The sequence below is a fragment of the Nuphar pumila genome, chromosome 4 (assembly GCF_984573655.1).
Source record: "Nuphar pumila chromosome 4, dmNupPumi1.hap1.1, whole genome shotgun sequence".
NCBI classification, from domain to species: domain Eukaryota; kingdom Viridiplantae; phylum Streptophyta; class Magnoliopsida; order Nymphaeales; family Nymphaeaceae; genus Nuphar; species Nuphar pumila.
Window position 1 is genome coordinate 21,207,199 of NC_143252.1, and position 17,519 is coordinate 21,224,717.

A 17,519-nucleotide genomic window follows, 5' to 3' on the forward strand; every position below is an offset into this window, starting at 1 on the left:
CCATCTTAAACTAGTTATTTTGTGCAAAAATCATGAGTTATATTGATAGTTTAGAATCTAAAGCATATTTTATTATCTTATGATGTTTTTATGACTCTATATGATGTTTAGAAATTGTCTATATGGTTGATGAATGATTTAAAATCAATATTGTTAGTTGATGCATGTGCTTTTCCTATTTCTATCATATTTTATTTTATGATACACATGTTATCATGATTTTTCTAACCGACTCATTATGAGAAAATAATTATAACTCTCAAATTGGATCACTTTCGGCCAAACCTTTTTATGGAGACCTTACAGACATGTAGGAGGTGTCTAATAAAAAAATTGGGCATTAGTGGTGGGACGAAAGTGAGGGTTATGGCCGCTGCAACCCAAGATAGAAATCTTATTCTGTGTGCAAAGCAATTTTTGATAGTCAGTTTTGCAGAAAATTCAATAAATCAAAGGTTTAATGTTTATGGATAATTTTTGGGTATGTGATGGTTATTATATGAATCAGTTTGAAAAAAAATAAAAGAAAAATAAGTTTCATTTTCTGTGAATCTTGGAGTCTCATACAAGTCATGTGAAATTCAAGATTCTTAAGAAAATCTGGATCTAAAACACTCTCAGATAGGGTTCGGTCCAAAAAATCTAGAAAATTCATATGATTAAACTAAGTTGATTTTAAAAGCTAACGAGTATAGCTAACACCAGAAAAGTCAAGAGGATGAGATCTCTCTTGGGTCGGGTCTGATGATTGCTTCTTTATAAAGTAAGTTTCTGGTAGGTTCTGTTAGAACAGAAAAACTGTCTTTGGTCCATCAATTTCTAAGGGCAAATGAAATTGTTTTTCTATGAGATATCACTTGGATTTGAAAGTTGATACCTTCTAGTATGACTGTGAACTTTTTTATAGGTTCATATCTATTCGAAATGATGGTCTAACATATCTGCGAACAGTATAAAAAAATTGATTTATGCAGATCTTGGTTTTGAACAATGTCTTGGCTTGTGAACTTGTTTTGTTAAAATTATATGTTTGCTATTGATATGAGATGTTAATTATGTATGAATTACATATATACACTAAAAGAAAAACTCCAATTAGTGACGGATTTTTTCCGTCGCCCATTTGCGATGGATTAGCGAGAGAAAAATATTCGTCGCTAACATTCAAATTATTTATGGAATTAGCAATGGAAAACATGATGTCGCGAATCCGTTGCGAGTTAGCGATGGATTAGCAACGACCAAATTCCATCTCAAACTCTGTCGCAAATGCGCGACAACTCAGCAACAGAAATTTTATGTCGCTACTTCGTCGCAAAGTTGCGACGGAATTTAGCCATCGCTAATCCGTTGCTAAATTTTCCGTAAATCCCTAATGCGAACCCCTTTTTCCTTTCTTTTTCTGATGTCGCCTGCCGCCCGTCGATCTCCCATCGCTCGCCCGCCTGCCGCCGTTGCCCCCCCGCCGCCCGTCGAGCTCCTGTCCGACAAGCACAGGTGACCCCCCACCCCTCTGTCTTCTTCTTCTTCTTCTTTTTCTTTTTTTTTTCCTTCCGTTGATCCATGTCGCATCTCCCACCCCCCTCTCTCTTTCGGGTTGCCGGAGGCCCGGCAACCCCTGCCGTGCCCTCCCCTCTCTGTGTGTGGTTGTCGGGAGGCCGGCAGGAGGCCGGTGGCCCCCTCTCGCATCTCCGCCTCCCCTCTCTCTCTGTGGTTGTCGGAGGGCCCACCCTCCTCTCTCTGTGTGGTTGTCGGAGGGCCCCATCTCAAAAGGGACTGAGCTCTTCAGCTAAGCGAACCAGGTTGGGCTCGGTTCAAACCGAGCTTAGTTCGGTAGGGTGACCCAAAGGATAGGCACGACCCACGGCAAGTGGGTCTGCCATAAATCAGGGAGGAAGAAAAATGAGGGGGACAAGAGGTGAGGGACTCATGTGAGAAGGGATAATGGTGTCCGGCCACTATGTTCACACAAAGTGAAGGAAGGAGGGGAAGAGTCAGACGACGCTTCCTCTTGGCTAAAAAAAATAGGAGGCAGAAGGGGGTGGGTTGCAGCTTCAGCTGTCGCACCAGGTCAGGAGGGGGAAAAGAACAGAGTGGGGGGGGGGGGGGGCTCGGCACCCTCCCTCCTAGCAAATCCAGGCTGGTGCCCCCCTGCCCTCTCTCTCTCTCTCTCTCTCTCTCTCTCTCTCTCTCTCTCTCTGTGGTTGCCGAGAGGCCGACTGGAGGTCGGTAGTAGAATGGCAGACAGGGGTCGTACTCGTGTCACTTTCTATTTTTTAGTATGGCTACAACCTTCTAAGTCTTCACACTTTGCAGTTTTATGCAGCATCCACCTTTTGACTCTGTGGCCCGAGCCCCATATCATTTACACTCGTAGACACTCAAGCGCGTCGCAACCTCACAAGGTAGGAGAAAACTGCATGAGGACTTTGAAAACTGCAAATCGGGTAAATACCCATGGTAAGTAAGTGATGCAAGCGCATCACATGTTATTTAATTTATTGGATGCAACATTTTTGTATTCACACACTCACTTAGTTGTGGATATCTAGGACAGCTTTGATGGATTTCGGAGATCATGTTGAGCATGATTTTAATGTATGAGAATAGAAGTGTTCTTATTTTTAGAGTTCGGATTTCATGCTAGTCATTGTAGTAGTTAGCGAGATATTGAAGTGTGTTTGCTGCAAGTACATGTTTGACATTGTTTTGATATGAATGTATTCATGTTTGCATGAAGTTACTTTCAATTTGTTTATGACTTTCATGTGAAATTGTATCATGAAAACATGTTTCAAATGAATGTATCGTGTTATGAATAGTTTGCACATGAAAATATTAAGTTCTCAATGCATGCATCATAGTTCTTGTGATTGTATGACATTATATATATATATATATGTGTGTGTGTGTGTGTGTGTGTGTGATATATATCAAATCAATACATCTACCACGAATGTATGATAAATTTGATATTTCTTCATCATAGCATTCTGATGATTCTCTTTTAACTGGTTAGGATAATATTTGTAACATCATACGACAAAATGACTTAAAACTGTGAATGGATGTAGCGTAGGATAGTTGACAATGAGGTATCGCTTGAATATATGAATGGTGTTGAAAGTTTTATTGAATTTGCAATGGCAAGTGTCAGTACAGTGAATCCCACAAGTCGGATTAGGTGTCCCTGTGGTTGCAAGAGTCACACTATCTTATCTGCAATTCTTCAACTATTGAATTTGAAGTCCGAGTTTAATTTGAGTCAATCATGTTTTGACCGTTTGTGTTCTATTGTGAAGAGTATGTTGCCCAAAGATGATAAATTGCCACAAAATTTCTATCGTGCGAAGGTTATGGTCAACGCTTTAGGTATGGGGTATCAAAAGATTGTTGCATGTCCAAATCACTGCATGTTGTATTTCAAAGATCAGAAAAATAGCAAATCATGTTCATCATGCAGACATCCTCGGTTCAAGCCAAAGATAAGAGGCAATGGTATCACGAGGTCAAAAAAAGTGTCATACAAGTCGCTCTGCTACTTCCCTCTCACCCCTAGACTGCAACGATTGTATATGTCTTTGAGGACAGCTAAACACATGAGATGGCATGCAAATAAAGTTCGACATGATGAAGGCAAGATCACGCATCCTGTTGACGCGAAAGCTTGGAAGCACTTTGATCGTACTCATCAGAACTTCACAATGGAAGTGAGAAATGTTAGGCTCGGTTTATGTACAGATGGATTTAATCCATTTTGGAGTAGATCAATGTGATTATCGCAAAAATTTTCCTCTCGTAATATTCTTTCTCTTCTCTTTTTCTTTCCAACCTCTATTTCCTCCTTTTTGAAGGGAGAAAATAAAAGACAGAAAGAAAGAGAGAAGAGAAAATAAAGAAAAGAAGAGAAGAGGAACTCTTTTGCGGGGTCTCACTTGACCTTAATTTTGAAAGTATTTAAGAAAATAACTCGCCTCCATTTTGAAATATTTGAGGGAAAACTGGGAGACGGGATCCGCTCGTCGGTACGAGGTTTGACCGTTCCTGGTGCCTTTACCAGAGGTAATCGAACCAAGGGTCGAATTCATGCCTTTTGCTTTGCTAAGAAATTATCTAAGAATTTATTCTAAGTCTAAATGCACAAAGAATCATGCTTGTGCAAATGCAAGGATGTATGCTCTTTCAAAAAAAGATTTTGGAAAATTCCCAAGTGTTTCTGAGATGAATCTGATAATAAAGTGAAGAAATGATTTCTAACTTTAGAACTTTAAGATTTAAAGTTCTAAGTTTTTAGAATAATCAGTGTTTGAGAATAAATCTTGATTTTGAAAGGAATGATTCTGAAGTTGAGATAAAAGGAGAAGAAAGGAAATTTCAAAGTCATAAATGGACTTTGAATCAGAATAGAGATGAAATGGAATTGAATTCTAACTTTGGAGTTTGAAATCAAAATGAAATGTGGGAAATCTAAATAGAATTTTGAGAAATGGGTTTGATTTGAAAGTTGGAATTCAAGATGAAATTTGAATCCAAAGTCTGGATTTAAGATCAAAATTGAATTCTGGATTTAGAATCCAAAAAAATGGGAATTGGATTTGAAATCTGGGATGAAATGGAATTGGATTTAAGAATTGGAATTGAGAATAGAAGTTGATTTTGAAATCAGGAATTCAAAATGGGATTTGAATTCAAAGTGTGGATTCTAAATAGAGTTGAGATTTAAAATTGAATTCTGGATTTAGAATCTGAAATGGGAGTTGAACCCGAGATTTGAGATCTGAGATGGAATTGGATACTATATCCTAAATGGAATTGGATCTGAAGTCTGAGATCCAAAGTAGAATTGTGTTCTGGATCCTAAAATGGATTTGGATCTGAAGTCTAAGATCCGAAAAGGTGGAGATTTGTACTTGGAAATCTGGATCCAAGTTGGGATTAGGATCTAACTTTGGGTTTGGATTCTGAAAGTCCGAATGGGACTTCTAAAGATGGATCTGGGTTTTGAAAACCCAGATTTTGAATTTAAATTTTTAAGAGGGGTCAAGTTTTGAGATTCAGAATCAATCTCAAACTTTGATTTTTGATTTGGAAGATAAGAAAAATGAACTTGATCTTTTGAAGCAGAAGATGACTTCAAAGTTAAATTGAACTTTGAAGTTTGGATTTTTTATTTAAAAATTGAAGTTTGAATACAACACGAATTTGAAATTTCAAAGTTAATTTGAACTTTGAAATCGAATTTAAATCTTGAAAATGAGAGGATTCTGAATCTATAAATGAGTTTTGATCTGAGAAGTGAAGGGAAAGAATCACTTGGAATTTTGAAAAGGGATTTTTGAAAATATGATGCAATTCTATCCTAAATGATGAATGAATTTAAATAACTTTGAAATTGGATTTGAAAAGCATATTTCATTCTTTAAGTGAATTAAGAATGAGGTTGAAGATATAATATATCCCTGACTATGGTCATTGAATATATTATATAATAACCACATTTAAATTCAAGTGAAGAATAAAATACATTTTTTGGTGCTTTTATAGAGTTTAAAACGAAATCAATTCTCAATATATCCTGACTATGGCTATTGATATATGTATTGAATCAATTTTAGACTAAACTCTGATAAAAGAGGAAAAATATTTAAAGAAAAATATGATGAATTTTGAAAAGGATCCAGTGTGGATCCAATGTTATTTTATAAAAGAAAAAAATCCTAAGTTTTGTTTACATCCTGACTATGGCCATTAATGTAAATCATCAACTTAGGATTAATTACCTCTTATGAAATGGTGCACGTGCCATTCGTGTTTCACCATTGTGAGATTTTGAGAAATAAAGGCAAAAAGCATGAAAATAAGCAATTCATGATATTTACAATGCTCATTCATTCTATCTAAAATAGGAAATATAAATTCTCATTAAGATCTAACTATTACAATACATGAATTTACAACTCCAAATAATGACCTTTTCCACATATTCCCCTGCCAAAACACTTTATTAGTATAAAAAGAGAAGAAAAATTTGCACATATCATATGGATGCTAATGGTAAAAGAATGCTCACATGCCAAGGTATTTAAGATCTAAAAGTGTGGAAAAATGATATGTACATATGTACATGCATATACATATATGTATATATACTTATATATATATATATATATATATATATATATATATATATATATATATATATATATATATATATATATATATATATATATATATATATATATATGGACATGAATGTATATATATATAGGTATATATATAATATATATATATAGGTGGAATGGTATGCGCAAACAGATTGTATGGTGGTAGGAAAACAGTAAGGCAGTAAGATGTTATGACTGGTGACACACTAAATGCAAATGCACAGGCAGTAGAGGTGCCTAATGAAATGTAAGCATGGCAATGGCACTGATTCAAATCAGTATCTACATGAATGCAGAAAATGAGATAACATATTTTGTAGAAATGCAGCCATCAGTCTAATGCAACTTCAAATGGCAAAATGTGAACATGATAATAAAGGAAATAGCTTTGATGTGCCATTTGCACAGAATAACTGAAAATGGTTATGAACAATATCCTTTTTGCATTTTCCTGCAGATCAAAAGGTAAAACAATGTAGTAATAGTGAAAAGAAAATAAAAGATGGGGTGCTGGGAAAAGTGAGTGCAGCAGTACCTAAAGGCAGTGGGTGAGTGAATAGGGGTTGCTGCATAATGTAGTTAGCAGCACGCACTAACTGAATAATATACAAGGAATACTGGTATTGAGGGACAGTGGCCAAGAGGTATACTAAGTGAAGGGAGGTTTTCAGATAGAGTGCAGTAATAATGCGTAGGTGTGACATACAGGGGATCAAAGTGAATAATGAAGGTATGTACATTGATGCAAGGTGCATTGCTGATTTCTTACAAGCATACTAGCAAGTAGAATATTAATGTGTTGCGTTAATGTCAACAAAATCAGTAGAAAAGATGGATGGAATAAACAAACAGAGTATACTGAGAAGCCTTTATTATTCCATAGCAACCAGGGGAATCCTGTCCCTTCAAGGATTTGAATCTGACAGAAGTCGAGAAGCCCTTCAATCCACTCGCGTCAACCTTTAGTAGCTTCTGCTATGCAAATCGTAGGTGAGAAAGCCAGTAGGATGATTGCCATGAATAATTGCTCACCTTTGGGACTCTTGACAGTGATGACTCCCTCCTCCATGGGATATACTTTTATCTTGAAGAGCCAAATGGGAGTCGAATCTTCTTTGGGAACAACATACAACTTAATCCATTGGAATCGCTTTGGCTTTCAGAAGGAGACTCTTTCTGATTATCGTATTTTATTGTCTCAGCACATGCAAATATTTCCTTTTTCACAAGACGCCAGCCCAATTGTTGAGCAAAGGCATCTGGTATACCTTTTGTTGAGGCCATACCCAACATGACACAGGACTAAAAATCCAAACCTCAGAACACAATCCTACAGTAAATAGAACAAACTTCATAACAGATTATGATAAATTCAGATTGTAAAAGGTAGGCATTCATGACAACTAAAAGAGGAATTTACGAATCGACTGCAAACAGATACATTAGCTTCAGATATCAGATTCGGAGTTTAGATAGCGCACCCATTAGGAAATGAATTTTAAACCTTGAGTTCTAACATCAGTCCTTCAAGAAAGCAACTAGTTGATTAACCGATCGGCTGCAGAGTGAGTCCATCATTGCTTAGTGTGCAACACATCCAACCAGCTAAACCATGGTTTTGAGGAATGACAAGCCACCTAAAATCAGAATATAAAAACAACGATATTTCCTCTTCTTACTCAGAAACACCAGAATCTGATCCTTACCTTCTTCAAAATTATCATCTGATCATTCATTTTATTAACACCTGAAATATATAAGAATGGTGCTGCTGCAAAGGGGTTACAGCAGGTGTGGGGTATATAATGAGGTGCTAATGAAGTGCTTTACGTGAATGTGCTGAATGTAAGTGAAAATGCAGTAATGCTAAGATGGTGTGTGCATATATGAAGATATGAACAATCTCTACTTTCGAGAATCTAAAAAAAAGTGAGGCTATATAGATATACAGTGATGGATGAAACAAGAGATGCTATTTCTCACAATCCGATATTGAGCTCAGTTCAAGACATCCAATCAACTGAATTGTTACCTCCAGTTGCTGGACTTGGAGACAGGATGGACGCAATTTTATGCCAATGAAACCTTGTATTTCAAGTCTGTAGCGAGCTGTTGTGCAATTATGATCTGGTCCTCAAAATTCCATAGGTAATGTTAATAGCAGAAGAACAGGAAGATAAATAAGATGATAATCAGAGAAAGAGAAAGGAAAAAAAAAGAACTAGTCCTTCATTGATACCGCCATTAGGTAGCTTGTCATTTCATTTTATGCATCGTTGGAACACGATCATGAGGTCGGCATTGGATATAAAGGAAATTAGAAAACACTAAAAGAAAACAGAATAGATAAAAAAATATATTGAAGATGCTAATCATTAACTAAGGGAATGTGATGCATCTCCACCAACAAATTCATTGAGTCCAATACCCCAGATGCAGAAGAGGATACGGTTTGTTGCTATGGGTACATATATAAAAAAAATGCTTAATATCAGAAGCAAAACATATGCTACAAAATCAAACTCTGTAGGTGTACAGGGGATGGATACCTGAGTAAGCAGGACACTCTGTTTCCCAATAAAACAAATGCACAAGCCCTCGACATTCCCCATTTCATTTTCCCAAACTCGGCAACTCACTGACTGGTATGATCATCATTTACTGGATATACTATGGCCGAGTACCTATCATCTAAAGAGCTAATAACAGGGCACACCAGATGTTGAGTTATATCAAATGAGTTGAGAAAAAGGGAGAAAGAAATTATAGGTCAGAAAATAAGAGCATGAATCAAAGGACAATTGCTAGAAATCAAGCTATGTACCGACAACAGATGTAAATAATGCAGACACAACGACGAATCTATAACTGAAGAAAGATATTAATTATCAAACATCTTTAAAACCAGAAATCGAGCATGCAAGAAATAAAAATTCGAAATAAAAGAGAAAATGGGATCCAACATAAAATCTAAAATCAAAGTAAGCATGAGAAATTAGGATAAACAGATGATGAATGCAAAAACAGGAAGAATCACATTATAAACGTATGCTAAAATCTGCGAAAATCCTGGAAATTCATGAATGAATGATAAAGGGGAAGAGAAAGATATTGGAATTGATATTCCTATTACTGTAGCACCTGACGGATCGACCCTTCTATAGGCAGGTCGATTCTCATCTCTTGTGCCTTGAAATGCAAAAGAAAAGAAAGAAATATCGAAACGGAGAAATGTTGGAAATGAAGGAAAAGAGACATAGAAAATAGAAAAGAGAAAGGGGACGGTTACTCACCTGTAATCGCATGGGTGGTCGATCGGATTGCTTGGATATTCTGGGGCTGGATCGACTTCCCACAGTCGATGGAAAAGAGGAACAGAGGAAATGGCAGAAAACAAATGGGGAAGAAGAAGATCTGAAGCATAAAGAAGGGGTGCGGGGGTGAAGAGGTGGTCCTTGAACTCTTCCCCTTCGTGCCTCTTTTAAAGAGGAAGAAGAAGCTTCGGGAGGATCCGGGTTGTTGGCAATCAATGGCGGAGGATGCAGGTTGTAAAAACCCGATGTTCATTGTGGTTTTCTTTATTTTTATTATGAATTTAATTGTCAATATTAAGTTCTTATGTACATTGTTTAGCAGAGGCGTAATCGTTACGACGAGATGTTGAGAGGATAGTTAAGGCATGGAGCTAGACCTTGACTTGGTGAGCTTATATCTCAATTAAGTTAATTATATTAATAAGGAAGTTTTATCAGCAAGAGTGGATGCAACCATTTGGTGGACCACCGAGACAAGCAAAGGTGAGGCTCGGAGTTCGAATCTCGATAGAGGTAAAACTCACATAAACCATATTAGGAATTTTCACATGTATATATATTTATATATATATATATATATTTTTTTTTACATGGATCGACCATTGGGGGGGTAAAATCGTCTTTAAGGTTTATGGGTGTAATAAATATACCTATATATATATATATATATGTATAATGATAATAATTCTAGCCTGTATGATTGGAATAGTAAATTCCTTTCCTTCCTTGTTTGATCCATTAAAAATAAGTAATTAAATCTGGATTTGGTTAGTGATTGAATGAAACCTAATTTAAGGAGGTGAATATAGAAGGTTGAATTTTAAGGAGGTAAGTAGCACACGTTTTGAAAAAAATACATTTAGGAAGGGAGCTATTGTAGTTAAGAACAAGAGAAATTTTATATTCTTTACAACAATAAATTTTATGAAATAAGATTTTATTGATGGCTAGTATAAGGAAAGGAGGTGGCTGGAAGATGGGGTTGACTCATAGAATTAACAAAGTAAAGGAAAGGTGATCATAAAGGAAGAGAGAGAAAGTGGTGAAAAGGATGTAACGTGGAAACAGAAAAAAAAGGAGAGAAGGGAAATAAATTTCATCCTCAATCAAGCTTTTAAAGAAAGGAGAGAGGAAAAAAAAAAAGAAAAAAAAAGAATCTGAGATCAACAGAGGAGCTGGTGCAACGAAACGGGTTGTGCGCCATCTTCTTGCATAGGGAATCGAAGAACCGGAGCTCGATCTGGAAAAAAAAAAAAATAAGGTACGGCAGTTTAGATTGAGGCTTATGATTATGTGTAGCATGTATACGAACAAGAGTTCTTTTTTTTTGAGAAAATTTAAATCTTCATTTAAAACATTTGGTTTTCAAAAGAATGAAAAATAGAAATCTGAACTTACACGTTAATGGATACTGGACCATACGTTAGGGTGTGTTTTCAGTATGATGGTGACTTTGTACACATATGTCTAAGTTGGTACAGATGTCACTAAACATAGGAAAAAAGATAATAAGAACATAAGACCTTGGTTTGACGTTAGGTGCAGTTAGACTACCTTGTTTAAAGTCATGTAGGTATTCTAATAATAAAGATCTGTACAAAGTTGTGGTTGCAAACATGTATTAGATATAGATATTATTATTATTATTACATTAGTGAAGGCAAGCATTTTATTAACTTGGTGGGATGGCTTAGTACTGTATTAATAACATATGATGGTGGATGGTTAACACTACAGAGATTTGATTTTATGATTTTGGACCAGATTCAGGTTATATATATATAGTTTTTAATGAAAACTTGAATATGAAACTAAGGAAAGAATGAAATTTCTAAATTTCAGATAACACAAAAAAATTGTATATAGTCTTTTTTTTAGAGGTTATCAAGAGATATCTTGTTTAGACAGATTATGACATAACTGTTTTGATGAGTATAGATTTCCTGTGTAGCTGTGAGTTATAAGTATCACTAGTACATTAGTGAATACACGTACTTTGTATTACCTTAATTAGATGGCTGGGTATTATATCAATAGCATATGATGGTAGATGATTTAGCATGGCAGGGACGTTGATAGCATGCTTACAGACCGAATTGGGTCATGTATGGTTTTAAGGACATCCTGGTTTTCTGTAAGACTGTAGGAACATGAATACAACTTAGGTCACCTTGCTACATGCAAATCTCAACGATCCGATGAAATTTATGGCATGCCTTGGCCCATTGAAAACATCAAGATAATCCTTAATTGTTCCTTGAGTGATGTTGGATGGGTTTGAGTTCTAACTTTCGGCAAACATAGTCTTTCTAAAGGTTTCTCAAGAGACTCTGTTTTGGACAGATTTAATCTGTTAAAGGTTTTTGAAAGGTGCAGTTTTTTTTCAATTATGACCGTTTGACTGGGTTTTTATGAGTCTATGTTAAAATGACCAAAGTTATTGTTTTCAAATCTCTGGTAAAGGTTTTGTATATTTGAAAGCGATTCATTCTGGTTCAGATATAAAGTAGGAAATTTGAAACAAAACCCCAATGACAATTTATATGGGGGTGTTTGGATAATGTGCACGAAAAAAAAATGTCTTTGTTTTTGTGCTATACTTTTGTTTCTCTATTATAAATCTCTTGTGTTTGTGAAAACACCTTATCCCTTGTACCCTGGACCAAGTTGTACATATGTCGTGTACCCTAAATGGGGAATTGGAACTCCTCCTGAGGGAGTATAATAAGTCAGGATTTCTGTTTGCCTAGGGATAGGGTAGGTGGTACCAGGCTCCGGGATTTTTGTTGTATTTTTGGGAGAGCAAGGCGTCTCCTCGATCCACCCAGCCCGGTAGTCCTAGGGGGACCTGGATAGTTACACGGGGAAGCCCGGTGACTAGCCCTACTGATTGAGCTCAATTTGAAAGCTCACTATGGGACCTCCCGATCATTGGATCGCCCTAGTGGGAGCAACGGCCGTGGGTACCGCGGTCCTCTGTATGTGACTATTGGAATTGATGGCTTGACTTTTGACTAATGGTTAACCTTAACTTTTGTGGACCAGGGACAACATGGAAAAAAATGAATTTATAATTGAACATATTTATATACGTACAAATGATTTCTCTAATGCCATGTTTTCATATGCTTTGATCTTTACTATCGTACTTTGAGAGGCTAACCTCTCCGTTGAAAATGTTACAGGTTTTGATTGATGGCGAGGCGTTGGACAAGGCTCGACGAGTGTGTTGCTCTAGGGATTTGGTTTTGGGGCTGTTTTGTTATGTTTTGAGACTTATTCTACTGATTCCTAAATTATGAACTTGAATTTTCAATATGATGGTTTGTTCAGTTATTTGTTTGTAACGAGCCCAAATCTATCGTGTGTTTCGACAAAAAAAAAATGGTTCAAAATTTTGTGTTAAATTTGGGACGTTACAATGTTGGTATCAGAGCAACCTACGAGCTAACACACCGTCAGGAATTGTTCGACGTCCACCTATCAGGTAATTATTACTAAATTTATTGATAGACAATTTTCAAAAAAAAAACTATCAATCAACTTTGAAAGTGCTTGGACCCTTGCACCAAATAGGATCGGGAGCATGGGACTAATAATGGAAAGTTGGTTTTGTACAGTTTCTATGTCATAATGCATCAAGTATAACAAACTCCTGCGTAATATAATTGTATAGATGGTTCGCACGAGAGGAGCTCATACCAATTCAACTACTGGGAAGCGAAATTCCCGAGGCAACCGGAGTGACGAACAAGGACCATCGCAACCACCACCACAAGATTCTGCCCAACAACAAGCTTTCATCATGAACACATTGCACACAATGGCGACGTTCATGCAAACTGTAATGGGAACTAGCATGGAAGGAAGATCTGCTACACCGCGAACAACTCCGCCATGTGAAGCTAGAGCTGTCACTTATAAACAATTCATAAGCATGAACCCACCAATGTTTAAAGAAGAAATGACAGGTGATGCTGCTGAAGAGTGGTTGTACCGAGTAGAACGAGTATTTGAAGTGTTGAGTGTACCTGAAGGGAGCAAGGTCAACTTTGGGACCTACCTCCTGAAAGGTGACGCTGACCAATGGTGGCGTACGGTGAAGGCAGTGAAATTTGCTAATGTACGGGCGACTTGGGCTGAGTTCAAAGAAGTATTTAACAATGCTTTCTACCCAACTCACATTAAAGAGAGGAAGATGCAGGAGTTCTTAGACCTGCAACAAGGAGGATTGAACATCGAAGAATATGCTGCCAAATTTAGAAGCCTTGAGAGATATTGCCCAAATACATATACAACTGACGAGACAAGGGCTAACAAGTTTGTTCGGGGACTTCGTGATGGATTGAGGAGTCGTGTCATGAGTAGTCGACCACGAGACTTAGACGACACAATCACTATGGCGACAAAATTGGAAGAGGATTGGCTCAAGTCCCAAAAGAGGAGCAAAGACCAAAATGGTTTCAAAAGAAGAAGTGAATTTCAAACACAAGCGATCCATGAGGCCGTTCAAGAAAAATAAAGCAGTCTCTACAGCAAACAAAGCCGCTGAGCTATGCTCGACATGCAAAAGATCACATCCAGGCAAGCCATGCTACCGTGAGATAGAAGCGTGCCTTTTCTGTGGAGAAATGGGACATTTCATCAAGGAATGTCCTAAGAAGCAAGAAGCAGAAAGAAAAAAACCAACAGGAGGGCGACCAACAGAGGATAAAGTGAAAGGCCGGGTCTATGCCACCACGGTGGAGAAACTTAAGGGGAATGAGCTAGTAGAAGGTACATGTCCTGTAAACTCACACTTAGCTCGTGTTCTTTTTTATTCTGGGGCTACACATTCATTTATAGCCAATTGTTTTGCTAAGAACTTAGAGATCAAGGAACAAAGAATGCCATACACACTAAATGTCCTAACTCCCTTGGGTCATAGAGATGCTTGCCAATACTATCTCCCAGATGTTGATGTGGAAATACAGGGACACCATTTACTGGCACAATTAGTAATTATGGAGATGGTTGGGTATGATGTAATCCTCAGAATGGATTGGTTATACCACCATTATGCAAACATCGATTGTAGAAGGAAGAAGGTCATCCTATCTACAGTTAATGCAAAGCCGGTTGAGTACCAAGCTATGGGGAGAAGACTGGACAGTGGAATGGTAATCTCAACTGTCAAGGCAGAAAAATATATAAATAGTGGATGTACCTCATTCTTAGTTAGTATTGGTGCGACTTTTGATAAGGAGATCGACTTGAGTAAAATAGAAGTGGTGAGAGAATTTTCCGAGGTATTTCCAGAAGATCTACCTGGATTACCTCCGAAGAGAGAAGTAGAGTTTAGAATAGAAGTGTTACCCGGAACAACACCAATATCCAGGGCACCTTACCGTATGGCGCCAGCTGAACTGGAAGAGCTAAAGAAACAAATTCAGGAACTATTAGACAAAGGCTTCATACGACCAAGTGTGTCGCCTTGGGGAGCGCCTGTATTATTTGTGAAGAAAAAAGATGGATCTATGCGCCTTTACATAGATTATAGAATGCTTAACCAAGTAACGATTAAAAACAAGTATCCACTTCCCAGGATCGAAGATCTATTCGATTAACTCAAAGAAGCTAAGGTGTTCTCAAAGATTGACTTGAGATCAGGATATCACCAATTGTTAGTAAAAGAAGATGATATTCAGAAGACAGCCTTCCGTACTAGATATGGCCATTATGAATTCCGTGTGATGCCATTTGGATTAACGAATGCACCTGCTGCATTTATGGATTTAATGAACAGAGTATTTATTGATTATTTAGATTGGTTCGTCATAGTGTTTATAGATGACATACTAGTGTATTCTAAGAATGAGGAAGAACATAAGGAGCACTTGAGAATGGTTCTGCAAAAGTTGAGAAAGAATCAATTGTATGCCAAATTCTCCAAGTGCGAGTTCTGGCTGAGTCAAGTGAGCTTTCTGGGTCACACTATATCGAAGGATGGTGTGGCAGTAGACCCTAGCAAGGTGGAGGTTGTACAACAATGGAAGCAACCTACTACTGTGTCTGAGATCCGAAGCTTTTTGGGGTTAGCTGGCTACTATAGAAGATTTATTCAAGACTTCTCCAGAATAGCCTTACCCATGACAAAGTTGCTAAGAAAAGGAGTTAAATTCGTCTGGAGTGAAGAGTGTCAGAAAAGTTTTCAGACACTAAAAGAGAAACTTACATCCGCGCCAGTATTAACACTCCCTTCTAGGACAAAAGGATTTGAGGTATACACAGATGCATCGGGAACTGGTTATGGTGCAGTATTGATGCAAAACAGAAAGGTAGTCGCTTACGCATCAAGGCAACTGAAACCGCATGAACGAAATTATCCGACCCATGATCTAGAATTGGGTGCGATAGTATTTGCTCTAAAGTTATGGAGGCATTATTTGTATGGAGGAGAGTTTGAGGTCTTCATCGATCATAAGTCCTTGAAATATCTATTTTCACAAAAAGAGCTCAACATGCGACAAAGAAGGTGGCTAGAGTATTTGAAGGACTATGAATTTAATATTTCCTACCACCCGGGTAAAGCAAATGTTGTGGCGGATGCTCTGAGCAGAAAGGCTAAAGCTTGCGGAATTTTAATGCAAACTTGGAAACTGATGGAAGAAGTAGCTCAATGGGAGCCGTTCCAAAACATTGAAGGAAAAGTGACTATGACCGCACTGATCCGAGATGAATTATTGGACAGAATCATCGCAAAACAAAAGGAAGATCCGCAACATGCCAAGATGGTAGAAGAATGTAGGAAGAAGGACTCTCCTTATTTGCAAGATGATGATGGTTCTATCTGGTTCAACCAGAGATTGTGGGTCCCGACCGATGAAGAAACTAAGAGGTATCTTCTAGATGAAACCCATAAGACTAAGTTCACTATACATCCAGGAAGTACTAAGATGTATCAGAATATCAAGAGGAATTTTTGGTGGTCCGGCATGAAAAGAGAGGTAGCAGAGTATGTCGCAAAGTGTCTAGTGTGCCAACAGGTGAAGGCAGAACACCAAAGGCCGGGAGGCCTTTTGCAAAGAATAGATATTCCACAGTGGAAATGGGAAGATATCACCATGGACTTTGTGGTGGGTTTGCCTCGCACTAAACGTCAACATGATGCAATATGGGTAGTAGTCGATCGGTTAACCAAGTCATCACATTTTCTCCCTATAAGGATGACCCAAACACTGGCAAGTTTGGCGGATTTGTATATTGAAGAGGTGGTGCGACTCCATGGAGTGCCGAAATCTATTATCTCAGACCGAGATCCGAGGTTTACTTCACGGTTTTGGGAGCAGTTGCAAAAGGCTTTGGGCACAAAATTGAAATTGAGCACTGCATTTCACCCGCAAACAGATGGACAATCTGAAAGAACCATTCAAACTCTGGAAGATATGTTGAGAGCATGCGCTCTTGAGGGAAAAGGAGACTGGGATAAACACATTAAATTGGCAGAATTTGCATATAACAACAGTTATCATGCTAGCATAGGAATGTCACCTTTCGAAGCTCTGTATGGCAGACCTTGTAGGTCACCTGCTTGTTGGACAGAATTGGGCGACAGTAAAATAGAAAACCCCTTGGTATTACAACACTATACAGACCAAGTGCAGTTGGTAAGGAAAAGGTTACTTGCAGCACAGAGCCGACAAAAGAGTTACGCAGATCAAAGGCGAAGAGAGCTCAGCTTTAGTGTTGGAGACCATGTATTTGTAAAGGTCTCCCCAGCAAAAAGTATATTCAGATTCGGAAAGAAAGGGAAGTTAAGTCCAAGGTTTATCGGGCCGTTTGAGATTTTAGAAAGGATTGGTGAAGTAGCCTATCGGATTGCATTACCACCACAATTTTTGCATGTACATAACGTATTTCATGTGTCCATGCTTAAGAAGTATGTACCGGATCCTTCTCACATTATCGAACATGGTCAATTGGAACTTCAGGAGAACCTATCCATAGATGAAAAACCGGTGCGAATAGTAGATAGAAAGGAGCAAGTATTGCGCACAAGGGT

The 17,519-nt window shown here is 37.7% G+C and overlaps 1 protein-coding gene across 1 annotated transcript; it reads left to right on the plus strand.

Moving 5' to 3' along the window:
- Nucleotides 1–14,109: 14,109 nt before the first annotated feature.
- On the plus strand, nt 14,110–15,084 carry LOC149839603 (uncharacterized). The gene has a single exon (XM_090004901.1). The coding sequence runs from the start codon at nt 14,110–14,112 to the stop codon at nt 15,082–15,084; it is 975 nt and encodes a 324-aa protein (XP_089861027.1).
- Nucleotides 15,085–17,519: the final 2,435 nt, after the last annotated feature.